The sequence below is a fragment of the Schistocerca piceifrons genome, chromosome 5 (genome assembly GCF_021461385.2).
Source record: "Schistocerca piceifrons isolate TAMUIC-IGC-003096 chromosome 5, iqSchPice1.1, whole genome shotgun sequence".
Classification (NCBI taxonomy): domain Eukaryota; kingdom Metazoa; phylum Arthropoda; class Insecta; order Orthoptera; family Acrididae; genus Schistocerca; species Schistocerca piceifrons.
Genome location: NC_060142.1, coordinates 410,534,038 through 410,547,094, shown reverse-complemented (window position 1 = coordinate 410,547,094; position 13,057 = coordinate 410,534,038). Strand labels below are relative to the sequence as shown.

Sequence of the window (13,057 nt, the reverse complement as noted above, 5' to 3'; positions counted from 1 at the left end):
ATGTCCTTCCTAAATTACCTCAAGGTGCATTACATGTCACATTGCTGTTTTCAGGATATCTTGCAGTTCTTGCAGAAAATTTCCACTGCGTGTCACATTTCTGTTAGCAATTGGTTCTCCATTTAGGATAACATCTTGCAGTTAAGAAATTCTCAATCCAGTTTCAAATATGGCTAAAAACACACACACACACACACACACACACGTGTGTGTGTTTCAAGTCCCATGGCCTTGTGAGTTTTGAAGATCTGACCTGCTGAAAAAAAGTACTACATTCATTCATTGGAACTTCATGTTATAGAAGTTGTATTATGAATAAGAGCTTTTGAGGGTATGGAAAGAGTCAACTTCTGTAAAGTGTACTAACAACTCCCCATAACTAGTGTTAGCAGTAATCTATTAACACTGATCATTATAGGAATTACTTTTAGATTACTATGTCAGCAGAGCAATTGCTCTGGGATAAACCACTGCTCCTCAAATTACACTACTCAGCTGCTGGTTCTGGTACTAATACTTAAAATAATAATAATAATCTTTGCATTGATAGATGTGCCACTTAAGACCAGTATTCCTAGTTTTTTGTTTGTAAGGGGAGATTTAATTGAGTTTAGCATTTCCACTTTAGTTTAGCTCTTGTCAATTTTTGGTTCTGCTGTCCAGAGCAATTTAAAACAGTCACATAGAAAAAATTGCTAAGCGTGGCATATAAAATTATATTATGAATGTAAAGTTTATTTTTCCATTATAAATTATGTCTGGATGCTCGCTAGGATGTATTTCTTAGTTTTACATTGATAACTAAAAACATTTCACAGTTAATAAACATTATTTTTTCACAGGCTCTTGTGAATAGTTTGCAGAATCTACGTGATGTTGGTCACTTGACTGTAAAAGTTTTCAGAGCTCAAGGTCTGGCAGCAGCAGATCTTGGTGGAAAATCAGATCCATTCTGTGTACTTGAACTTGTAAATGCTCGTTTACAGACACAGACAGAGTATAAGACACTGTCACCATCATGGCAGAAGATATTCACATTGTAAGTATTTGTTGTTAAAGCTCCAGAGAAAGACAAAGGCTATGTAGCAATATTTGCAGTGTCATATTTTGTTAACATGCCATTGGAATCAGGAGAGAAACCTCCATTATGTTCATGTGATCTATTACAGTTTTTAAAATGAATACAATTAGCTTGCTGTTTTGTGGTTTGGTAGGATACTACATTTTACTTGTGATGGACTATTTAATAACAAATTTGTGGCCTCAGAAAGTCACTTATACACGATAGGCTGACAGTGTACGACATATGGAACCAAAGTTATTACTGGTTTCCTCTCTGTTGTTCATTAACTTTTTATAGCTTATGGAATAAGTGTGATTCTCCATTTATAAATATATATGGATATAAAGCGAACAATATTTTTTAACAGGAAGTAAGCATCTACTTACTACTCACCAAAACAAGAACTGATATATCTGGGCTAACAGACACATTGCATGTTTAAACTCAAATTTTTTTACAAAAATTCTTTGTCAGGACAAAAATGGATAACATAAAGATTAATGGTAACACAGAGACACTGAAGAGATGGAACCAATTAAAAACATCAGATCAGAAGATACATGAAACAACAATTACACTATGGATCAAACAATGGAAAATCCAGGATGGAATGTAACTATTATCAGAAGGAAAGTTGCCTTTCACCATATAGCGGAGATGCTGAGTCGCAGATAGGCTCAACAAAAAGATTTTCAGACTTGAAGCTTTCAGCAATGGCCTTTGTCAACAATAGACACACATATGCACTCATGCAATGCAACTCGCACAACTGCAGTGTCAGGCAACTGAAGCCACTCTTCCTAAACACCCAGAATCCTAAACCCCTCACCTGGTTCAGATTCATCTATGACATCTTTGCTACGTGGTTTGAAGGTGAGGACACCCTATCCACATTCCCCCAGAACCTCAACAACTTCTCCCCAATTTGCTTCACCTGGTCCTACTGAACCCAACAAACTGCCTTCCTAGATGTTGACCTCCACCTCAAAGATGGATACATCAGTATCTCTGTCCATATCAAACCTACTAACCACCAGCAATACCTCCACTTTGACAGCTGCTACCCATTCAATATTAAGATGTCCCTTCTGTACAGCCTAGCCACCCATGGTTGTCATATCTGCAGTGATGAACAGTCCCTCTTGAAATATACCGAGGGTCTCACTGAAGTCTTCACTGACCGTAATTATCCTCCCAACCTTGTACAAAAACAAATCTCCCTTGCCTTATCTTTCCAGTCTCCCACCACCTCCCCAAACCCCACCGTCTGGTCTCAGAGGAGCATTCACCTCATAACTCAGTACCACCCAGGACTGGAGCAGCTGAATTAGATTACCTCTCGTCATGCCCTGAAATGAGAAATGTCCTGCCCACTATCCTTCCCACCCATCCCACAGTGATATTCCACCGTCCACCGGACCTACACAATATACTCGTCCATCCTTACACTATCCCTGCTCCCAATCCCTTACCTCATGGATCATACCCCTGTCATAGACCTAGATGCAAGACCTGTCTCATACGTCCTCCCACCACCACCTACTCCAGTCTGATATCAGAGTAACCTGTGAAACCAGTCACGTGGTCTACAAGCTAAGCTGCAGCCACTGTGCTGCATTCTATGTAGGCATGACAACCAACAAGCTGTCTGTCTGCATGAATGGCCATCGACAAACTGTGGCCAAGAAACAATTGGACCACCCTGTTGCTGAACATGCTGCCAAACTTGATATCCTTCATTTCAATGACTCCTTCACAGCCTGTGCCATATGGATCCTTCCCATCAACACCAGCTTTTCTGAATTGTGCAGGTGGGAACTTTCCCTGCAATACATCCTACATTCCGTAACCGTCCTGGCCTCAACGTTTGTTAGTCGCTGTCCTCACCCATTCAGCCCCTTCCCTGCTCCCATGCTCCCATTCCAGCACTACACAGCCATCATTCCACCTCCACATGCAATCCTTCTCTTCATTTATTTTACTTTATTATTTATTTCTCTCTATTTCTCCCTTTTTCTGCTACTTCCCCCCCCCCTCCCGCCCCCCCCCCCCACCTATCCCCTGCCTGCTGCCCAACTTGCAGCACTTCACTGTCCTCCACCCCAACCATACTATCCCTCCCTTCCCGCCCCAGCCTCCTCCTTACCCCCCACCCAGTCACCACTCCCATCATTCACTGTGCTGCTGCTCGTAGTGTGGATTCATTTGCTTGAGACTGCAGTCATGTGAGTGAGTTGCACTTGCTTGAGCGTGTGTGGTGTGTGCATGTGTGTGTCTATTGTTGACAAAGGCCATTGGACGAAAGCTTTAAGTGTGAAAAGCTTTTTGTTGTGCCTATCTGTGACTCAGCATCTCCGTTATATGGTGAGTGGCAACTTCCTTCCTCATAATACAATTACACTATGGCAAAGATTAAAATTCCAAACCACTATTTATGATAAATTTCAGCTGTTGGTTGTCCACAGATCAAAGACGCAAGCTCAGTTCAAAAGAGGATAACAAGCAAATAGATTCTGAAGACAAATAAAGATTTACACAAATTAGAGAATAATAGAGGAGAGATGAAAAGACTAGGAAACAGTGTAAATAAGAAAGCAGTAATTAGTTACATATGAAGTTTGTGAAAAAATAAACACAATGTAAGGAGACAGAACTGAAAGACAGGGTAAACATGATACTGCAGACTATAAGTAGGAAATGGGAAGGAAGAATATCATGAGAGACTGAAGAAGCTAACATAAATGAAGATGGGAGACACAATGAGAGCAAAGTTCTTGTACGAGAGCCAGTTCCCACTTCTAGAGCTTGAATGCACTGGGGAATACTCTACGTGTGCCAAGAGGTGAGACAGGTACGGTGGCCCCCACAAGTATATCCCACAGCATCCTATAACAAGATATTGAGTGAAACTTCCTGGCAGACTAAAACTGTGTGCCAGATTGACACTCAAACTCAGGACTTTTGCCTTTCATCAGCAAGTGCTCTAATGACTGAGCTACCGAAGCACAAATGACAACCCACCCTCACAGTTCACTTCTGCCAGCACCTCGTGTCCTACCTCCCAAACTTCTCAGGAGTTCTCCCACAAACTTGCAACACTAACATTTGTGGAAGTTTGGAAGGTAGGAGATGAAGTGCTTATGGAAGTAAACCTGTGAGAACAGGTTGTGAGCCATGATTGGGTTGCTCACTCAGTAGAGCACTTGCCCACAAAAGGAAAAAGTACTAAGTTTGAGTATCAGTCCACCATACAGTTTTAATCTGCTAGGAAGTTTCGTATCAGTGCATACTCTGTTGCAGAGTGAAAATTCACTCTGGAAGATACTGTATGTTACTGGTGAAGACCCCTCTTAGCAAACTGTTTGATGAGGCACTTTGTAGTGCTGATTCTGATACGAAGTACTGATCTATTGCTACATCACATGTTCTCTCTCTCTCTCTCTCTCTCTCCTCTCTCTCTCTCTCTCTCTACCCTTAATTATACATTGTTACTTATATTTAGCTCTCGGATTACCATATATGACTTCATACCACCATAAAACTAGTAATATAAAAGCAAGACCTTTTGTTTATAAAAATATATATTTCTCTTTGCTCCTTAAAATAGATTTCAGTAGTTACAAATGATATTGCAGCAGAAAGAGTTTGGTGCCAAAAGGGGGGGGGGGGGAGGAGGAGGGAGTGGATCTGAGTAAGAAAGAGAGAGAGAGAGAGAGAGAGAGAGAGAGATTGCTGAGTATGATGTATTGTGTAATAGCTACCTCCTTGGTTTTCCTTCTCCAAAGCAGATAGTAGCTGGCTTTAAATTTATTTATACATTTAATATTTGTTTCTTCTAAATAATGTATTGATGCCTAACAGCTCTTTCCAGTTATAATTCATGGCATTTATTTTTTTTCTTTGATCTCCTTCAGTTTATGTTTGTAGTTTGGGGCTTGAAACTAATTTACAATGTATGATTTTTTATTTCTAATTTCTCCCTGCTGTCTCTGTCGAGGATCTTCACCATCATAAACCAAGAAAGAAAAATCCACCTTTAAAATCCAGAAATTATTTTTATTTTATTATTATTATTATTATTATTATTAGAATTATTAAGGTATACTGTGGCCAATCCCAAACTATTCCAGTTTTCTGGTATTTAGCCTACAAGCTGTGCATTTGACTTTCACATTTTGGCTTCATTATATGTGAAACTTCTGTTTTCAGCAATGTGAAAGATATCAACTCTGTGCTGGAAGTAACTGTATATGATGAAGACAGGGATCATAAAGTTGAGTTCCTAGGAAAAGTGGCAATCCCACTCCTAAGGATAAGAAATGGGGAGAAAAAGTGGTATGCCCTAAAAGACAAGAAACTACATGGACGAGCTAAAGGAAACTGTCCACAAATATTATTGAAATGACTGTGATCTGGAACCCTGTAAGTAAAATCATCTTTAATTTTGGTAGCATGTATTAATATAATGGTGAAACTAATATAAAGGCAGATTTTTCTTTCTGTATTGCTTATTTACATCCTTGAATTGCTATGGAAGAACACACAGAACTTTTGTTTACTTATTTACCGAGCAATTCTGGATTCATTAGATCTCATAAATCCAAGTAAACATTCTTAAACATTAATTAAATGTTTTCTAACCTAACTGTGTATGTTGTGTGGAATTTAACAATAACAAACAGCAAATAGAATGATAACAGTGGTAACTACAATAACAATAGTTTACCTTTGTTTTGTTTTTTATTATTTCTTTATGGTGTAATTCAGGGTATTAGTTACATTAGTGTAGTGGTTCACAGCATGGGGGATGGGCCCCCATCCCCCTCCTTGGGGGCGAGGGGGTGGGTGGGTTGGGGGAAGGAGGATGCATGAAAGATTGATTTGGGGTGACGGGGGGGGGGGGGGGGGGGCATCAGCAGACAGGTCTGAAGAAAGCAGAAATATGCAGTGAGGCAAGTCAAAAATTTATATTCTTATTACAGTTAGTGAGTGCATTTTTTTAGTTAGTGAGTGCATTTTTTTGTAGAGTTGGCAGCACTAGCTTTGCTTTGCATGTCACCAAGTTATTGCTGACACAGCACGTTCTTCGGTCTATACTCTGCATTCTTAACTCAGTATTACACCTGTTGTGCTCTGTAGAAGTAAATATTACTTTTATTGGCTTTGTATATTGAGGGGAAAATGTCTGCTAAAAGAAGAGTGTGTAATGAAGAATGTGTTACATAGGGATTCAGTTTTATTTGAAAAAGACAGTGTCCAACTGTCAAATTGTGTTGTATGTCATAAAGTCCTCAGTAGCAACTTGTTCCTGCCTGTGTGTCTGGAATGTCATCTAATCACAGCTCATCCAGCATTGAAAAATAAATCAAAAGAGTTTTTTGCTGCAAAATGAAATTTTTTAAATCACATAAAACTAGAATTTCCTAGGATCTCTCAGCAGGAAAATGAAAAAGTCATTGAAGCATCATACAAAATTTCTCTCTTGATAGCAAGAAACAAAAAACCTCATACTGCTGGTGAAGCATTAATTAAACCTTCCATTCTTAAAGCAACCAGAACTGTTTCTTTGAGAAGACAGTCAGTGAAAAATGGACAAGATACCTCTTTCAAATGACAGTGTGCTATGTAGGATTGATGAACTGGTCTGCAATAATGTTCACACAGTGCACTGCTTTAATGTTGCTTTTGATTACTTCCTTTGTCCTACAGAAGTGCAAGTGAATGTCCTTCATATCATAATACTGCCCCCACTGGCCTGCATTCATAGCATGGTGTATGTTTCAAGCTGCTGTTTGCCTTTATGACGACATGTCTGAACCCAACCATCAATGTGATGAAACAAGTAAACCATTGTTTCTGACCAGCTGGTATTTTTTCACTGATCTACAGTACAAGCTTGATCATCTGTCATCCACTACAATCATGACTGATGATATGATAGGGTCAAGAGGGGATCATGTAGGGATCACAGCTGGGGAGCCTTATGTTAAACAATTTGCATTGAACAGTATGCAGCAAAACACTTGTGCCCACAGCAGCATTGCACTCTGTCATCAGATCTGCCACACATCAGCACCTGTCCTGTTTCACAGAGTGGGCAGCCCTCCAACCTCCACATTCTGTAATGAGGCATGAACATACGCCACCCTGTCTCCTATTTGTGGTTTCATTGTCCTTCAACCACTTTCCCTAGATGCTGATTTTGAACAAGGTTGGTGGGGTAATTATGTCCAGAGAAGGCTGTGGTGAAAATGGTGGTGTATTGCTGTAGAGAATCTGCATCAGAATAAATATATTTGCCTCAAATGCCAGTGCTGTATAGGAGGGAATATTTGATATGGAAAGGATGGTAACTGTAAAAATGTAAGTACTGTTGTTTGTTAATAGGTTTAATGTGAACAGAAGTATGTAGCTGACCCTTGGTGAAGATGAGGTCAATATCAAGAAAAGTAGCAACTCATTTGGTATAGAATTACATGAAATTTAATTGGGAGACTGTATGTAGAGATTCTGAAAAGGTTAACAGGTCACACTCACTGTAAGTCCATACGTCAAAGATGTCACCAATGTGCCCCAGCCAAACAAGTGGCTGAAGGATTATGGATTTCAAGAAGCCCCCTCCAACTACCCCGTGAAAAGGTTGGCATAGGAAGGAGCCATCATGGTTCCCATGGGCATGACCCTGATTTGTTTGTATGTCTGCTCCCCAAAGTTAAAGTAGTTGTTCACAAATATAAAGTTGATTAATGTGAGCAGGAAGGAACTCATAGGTTTGGAATCAGGTGGGTGCTGTTTTTAGTAATATTCAGCAGCAGACAGACAATGTACATGGGGAATATTGGTATAGAGAGAGGTGGCATCAATGGTGCCAAGCAAGATGTGTGATGGCCAGTGTCTTTATTATAGGAGGGGAGTCTTTGTACTATAGATTCCAGGTGTTGCTCAACTAAGGCGATATACACTGAAGAGCCAAAGGAACTGGTACACCTGCCTAATATGTAGGGCCCCCACCAGTACGCAGAAGTGCTGCAACACAACGTGGCATGGACTCAACTAATGTCTAAAGTAGTGATGGAGGTAACTGACACCATGAATCCTGCAGGGCTGTCCACAAATCCATAAGAGTATGAGCGGGTGGAGATCTCTTCTGAACAGCACATTGCAAGGCATCCCAGATATGCTCAATAATGTTCATGTCTGGGGAGTTTGGTGGCCAGCACAAGCGTTCAGACTCAGAAGAGTGTTCCTGGAGTCACTCTGTAGCAATTCTGGACATGTGGGGTGTTGCATTGTTTGCTGGAATTGTGGAATTGCCCAAGTCCATCTGAATGTACAATTAACATGAATGGATGCAGGCGATCAGACAGGGTGCTTACATACATGTCCCCTGTCAGTCATATCTTGACATATCAGGAGCCCCATATCACTCCAACTGCACATGTCCCACACCATTACAGAGCCTCCACCAGCTTGAACATTCCCCTGCTGACACGCAGGGTCCATGGATTCATGAGGCTGTCTCCATACCTGTACACATGCATCCACTACTCAATAGAATTTGAAACAAGACTCGTCCAACCAGGCAAGGTTTCCAGTCATCAACAGTCCAATGTCAGTGTTGATGGTCCCAGGTGAGGCATAAAGCTTTGTGTTGTGCAGTCATCAAGAATACATGCATGGGCCTTAAGCTCTGAAAGCCCTTATCAATGATGTTTCATTCGACGGTTCGTATACTGATGCTTGTTGATGGTCCAGCATTGAAATCTGCAGCTATTTGCAGAAGAGTTGCACTTCTGTCATGGCGAACAATTGTCTTCAGTTGTTGTTGGTCCTGTTCTTGCAGGATCTTATTCCAGCCACAGCAAAGTCAGAGATTTGATATTTTGCAGGATTCCTGATATTCATGGTACACTTTTGAAATGGTCATATTGCAAAATCTCCACTTCATCGCTATCTTGGAGATGCTGTGTCCCATTGCTCATGCACCAACTATAACACCATATTCAAATTCACTTAAATCTTGGTAACCTGCCATCATAACAGCAGTAACTGATCTACCAACTGTGCCTGACACTTGTTGTCTTATGTAGGATTTACATATCTTTGTATTTGAATACCCATGCCTATACAGTTTCTTTGGTGCTTCAGTGTATGTTTAGTGTCTGCTTTGAAGCCAACAAATATGGAACAGCCAGGGTGACTGGGTTTGTGGATCTTTGGAAGAACATTAAAGCTTGTTTTGGTTGGTGTAAGTAGTTTAATATGATTGCAGTGTTAGTCCTTGTGAGGGCCCTGGGGTTTTAAAGGCAGATTGTAGATCAGTTTGTATCACAGGAATGGGATTTTTGCAGCAGATGCCATTTGTAAAGGCATCAGAAAGCTGGTGTAGACCCTCACTCACATACTGTTGTCGGTCAAGTATCACAGTGGTGGAGCCTTCGTCTGCTGGCAGGATAATGATGGAGTCAGCAGTTTTTAGGGAATAATGAGCCTGGTTTCTGCAAAGGATGGTTTAGGAACCTGAGAAATGATTGTGAAGCAATGCTGGATGTTAGGAAAACTTAGAAGGCTTGTAAGGGGTGATTTTGAGGTAATGGTGGTGGGTCAAGTTTTGATCATGGTCAGAACTATTCAAGGCAGGGCTCAGTGTCAGGTTCGCTGCTGCAAAGTTGCCCAGAACCTCCTGACTCATGGTTCTGGGTGGCTTTTCTGTAACTCTTCACATTTCTTAAACCTTGCCAGTCATTTTACTTCATCCCTCTTCCTTCCTCTTCAGCCTTTCTGCCAAAAGGATCCACTGACTCTGAAATCTTGCACATTTCCTAAACTTTTATATGTGTTTTCTCCTGCCACCACTTACTGAGTAGATTTTTTTTTATCTATCCAATTATATTACATTTTGAAAGATTGATTATTTTCACTGACAGAGAGAGAGAGAGAGAGAGAGAGAGAGAGAGAGAGAGAGAGAGGAAACTTTTAACCAGGATTTCTTTCAGCTTGCTAAAGACATCTAATTTTAGGAAGTAATGCTGTTTAATGATAAACTGGGAAAATTGCTAAAAGCCATGGATCAAGGCACAGCACATGGGTCTAGCAAACAAATCAATTATTAATTGATGAGCAGAGATATTGCTAGTGACAAGGAAAGCAGTTAACCGTTTATGGATAAGGGAAGAGCAAAATGAAAATAGCATCAGGGAAGAAGTAAATCATCAACAACAACAAATGTACAAAAAAAGATTTGAAAAATAACAAAAAGGGATTAAAGAAAGGAAATGGTATGAAAAAATGTGAAAATGGATTAAACACTGCAAATTAATATGGAATCTTATTTTTTATGTATCTACTAGTTTGTTGCCATTTCTATGGGAAGTAACTGGAGTATTCTACTGTATTACTGCAGTATAGTAGAATGTAGGTATATTACCATGTCTTCACAGACAGAATCAGAAATCACAATTGCAGCAGAAGATAAAATAATTCCAAAGGAAACCAAACTTAAGTTATTAGTTACAGGTGTTAAAAAAAAACTTAAACCTTCAGAGAATGTTTGCAATATGTACTGACATGAAAATGGAAGACAGTGTATGTAAAAAACTTCTCTTTGAGCATTGTGAACACAATGACCTCCTCCCTGCTAAACAACATAGATTCTGAAGACACTGATCATGTGAAACCTAACTTATGCTTTTCCCACATGACATCGTGAAAGCCATGGATCAAGGCAGCTAGGTGGATGCAGTATTTTTGATTCCATAAAGCATTTGTTTCAGTATCACACCACCACATATTAATGAAATTCATAAATGGAGCAGGGAGGAGCGTAATTAAGAAATGTAGAAATAACATCAAATATGCCCATGGGAAATGCATTGTGACCATTGTTTACTATAGTAGCCTCAGACTTTCTGTAGATGATACTGTTATCTATAAAGAAGTACTGTTTTAGGAAAAGGTACTCAGATATCCACTCTGATGTTGATAAAATTTCAGAGTAGTGTTAAATGACTACAAAATTTTTTTAATGTTCAGAAATGTAAAACTGCCCACTTCACAAAATACAAGAATATAAAGTCATATGACTATAACATCAGTGATTCACAGCTGAAATCAGTCAACTCATTCAAATACCCGGGTGTAAAGTGAATATGAAATGATATACTCATATAGACAAAAGGACATGGCAACACCTTCTAGAATATTGCCCAAATGTGTGATACTCAACCAAATCAGAGTAAGATGGGATATGGAACATAAACAAAGAAGTGTTGCACAAAGGGTTGTGGGTTTGTTTGATGCATGAGAGAGCACCACAGAAATGTTGGAAAGCCTACTCTTGTAGGCACTTCCAGATGGAAATCAACTGTCCTACAAAGTTTACTTACAAAGTTTCAAGAACCAGTATTAAGGGACGTTTAGGAACATACTACAGATCCCTACACATTGCATATGTAATGACTATGAAGACAAGATTAGACTATGTACAGTGTGCACAGGGGCACTCCATACAAGAATGAAATGGGATGAAACCTTAATATGAGGTTCAAGCCTCCAAGGACTTACATCTTATAAACTAAATTAATCCTTATCAGACTATTCTCCAAACAAGTATGAATGGCTTATTGAAATCCAGTGACATTCAGTCCGAGACAAAACATTTGAACATTATTAGCCTGTCTCTCATCTAAGTTAGACTGGACATGAAAAGCATCCACTCACTGAATAGGGTTACTTAGCATTTTCCTAGTTTTTCCTGTTCACCAGTGTACTCTCTACACACAAAAGTCTCAGGATAGCCATGCTGTGTAACATCATGTTAACCATCTGGGGGTTTCTTTGTGGTTATTGAAACTCAAAAACATTATCGTATGTCTTTCCTTTGCTAATGATGCTGTTGTGAAGTGGAAATGTCAGAGAAACCATTAAACCCCAGCATTCCTCTGGTTGATCTAATATAATAAGTTATAGGCTTGTGTTCAGATATCCTTGTCAAGCCCTAAGAAGTAACAGATATTACCTTTAATGGTTGTGCTGCAATCCAGTAGGTACCTGTCACAATAAGAAATGAACATCTGTTAGTGGTTCAAACCACCTAGTTGATATCTTGAGTAGTGGAAGAAAGATTACTTGAGTGATATGTCATAGTACATAATTTGACTCATGCCACTGAGCATATGTGCATTTCATAATAGTGAGATGAATGGTATGTATCTGTTTGTTTCGTGATGACAGAGTAATTATTTTGAGACAATGCTGTAGCATGGGAATGTGTTCCCTAGCCTCAGTTCACACCATTAATAAGAGCAGACATGATGTTTATATAGAGATCCAACAATTACTGGAAAGCTGTAACTGATGAGCCATCTTCTGATCTTTTCAGTTTGGTTACAGTGTAACATATCACCTTTATCATGGTACAGGTCTGTTTCAACATTAAAATGCATATCTTAATGTTGAGACAGTTTAGATAGTGATAAAGTTGACAATTTACAAAGTAAATAAGCTGAAAAGATTTAAACATGCCTCATAATGTGGCAAACCAACAACCACCACTATTACATAACAACTGTGACTGTAATAAGAAACCTGTTGTATAACTGAGTTTAATTAACGGTAAAATAAGCACAGGTGTTTATGGAAAGATAGATACTAGTAGGCTTCCCATACTATGTCAATCATTTGAAAGTAGTTTCTGCATTAGCGTAACAATGCTGTTATCTACTGTGCAAAAACAATTTCTTAATGACTGGATAAAATGAATCAATTTGCTAGAATTACCTAACATACATTTTGCCCTCAGTGCCATCAAGCACCTCAGGATGACCTTGAGAATTAGTTATTTAACAGATCAACTGGCCCAATAGCTTCTCAACAACAATTATTCACATGCCTCAGATGAGTGGGAACAAATTACACCTGTAATGTGTCACAGTGGAAACCCTTCTTGAAATATTCAGTGCTGGAATAGCAACAAAAAAAGATCCTACATCTCAT

At 39.4% G+C, this 13,057-nt stretch overlaps 1 protein-coding gene across 1 annotated transcript in view; it reads left to right on the top strand.

Annotated features, from left to right (window-relative positions):
* LOC124798508 (multiple C2 and transmembrane domain-containing protein-like) overlaps nucleotides 1-13,057 on the top strand; it is a 322,076-nt gene that overhangs the window by 237,288 nt on the left and 71,731 nt on the right. Inside the window, 3 exon segments of the mRNA XM_047261947.1 lie at nucleotides 843-1,039; nucleotides 5,273-5,454; nucleotides 5,457-5,485. Coding sequence (XP_047117903.1) covers nucleotides 843-1,039; nucleotides 5,273-5,454; nucleotides 5,457-5,485 — 408 coding nt within the window.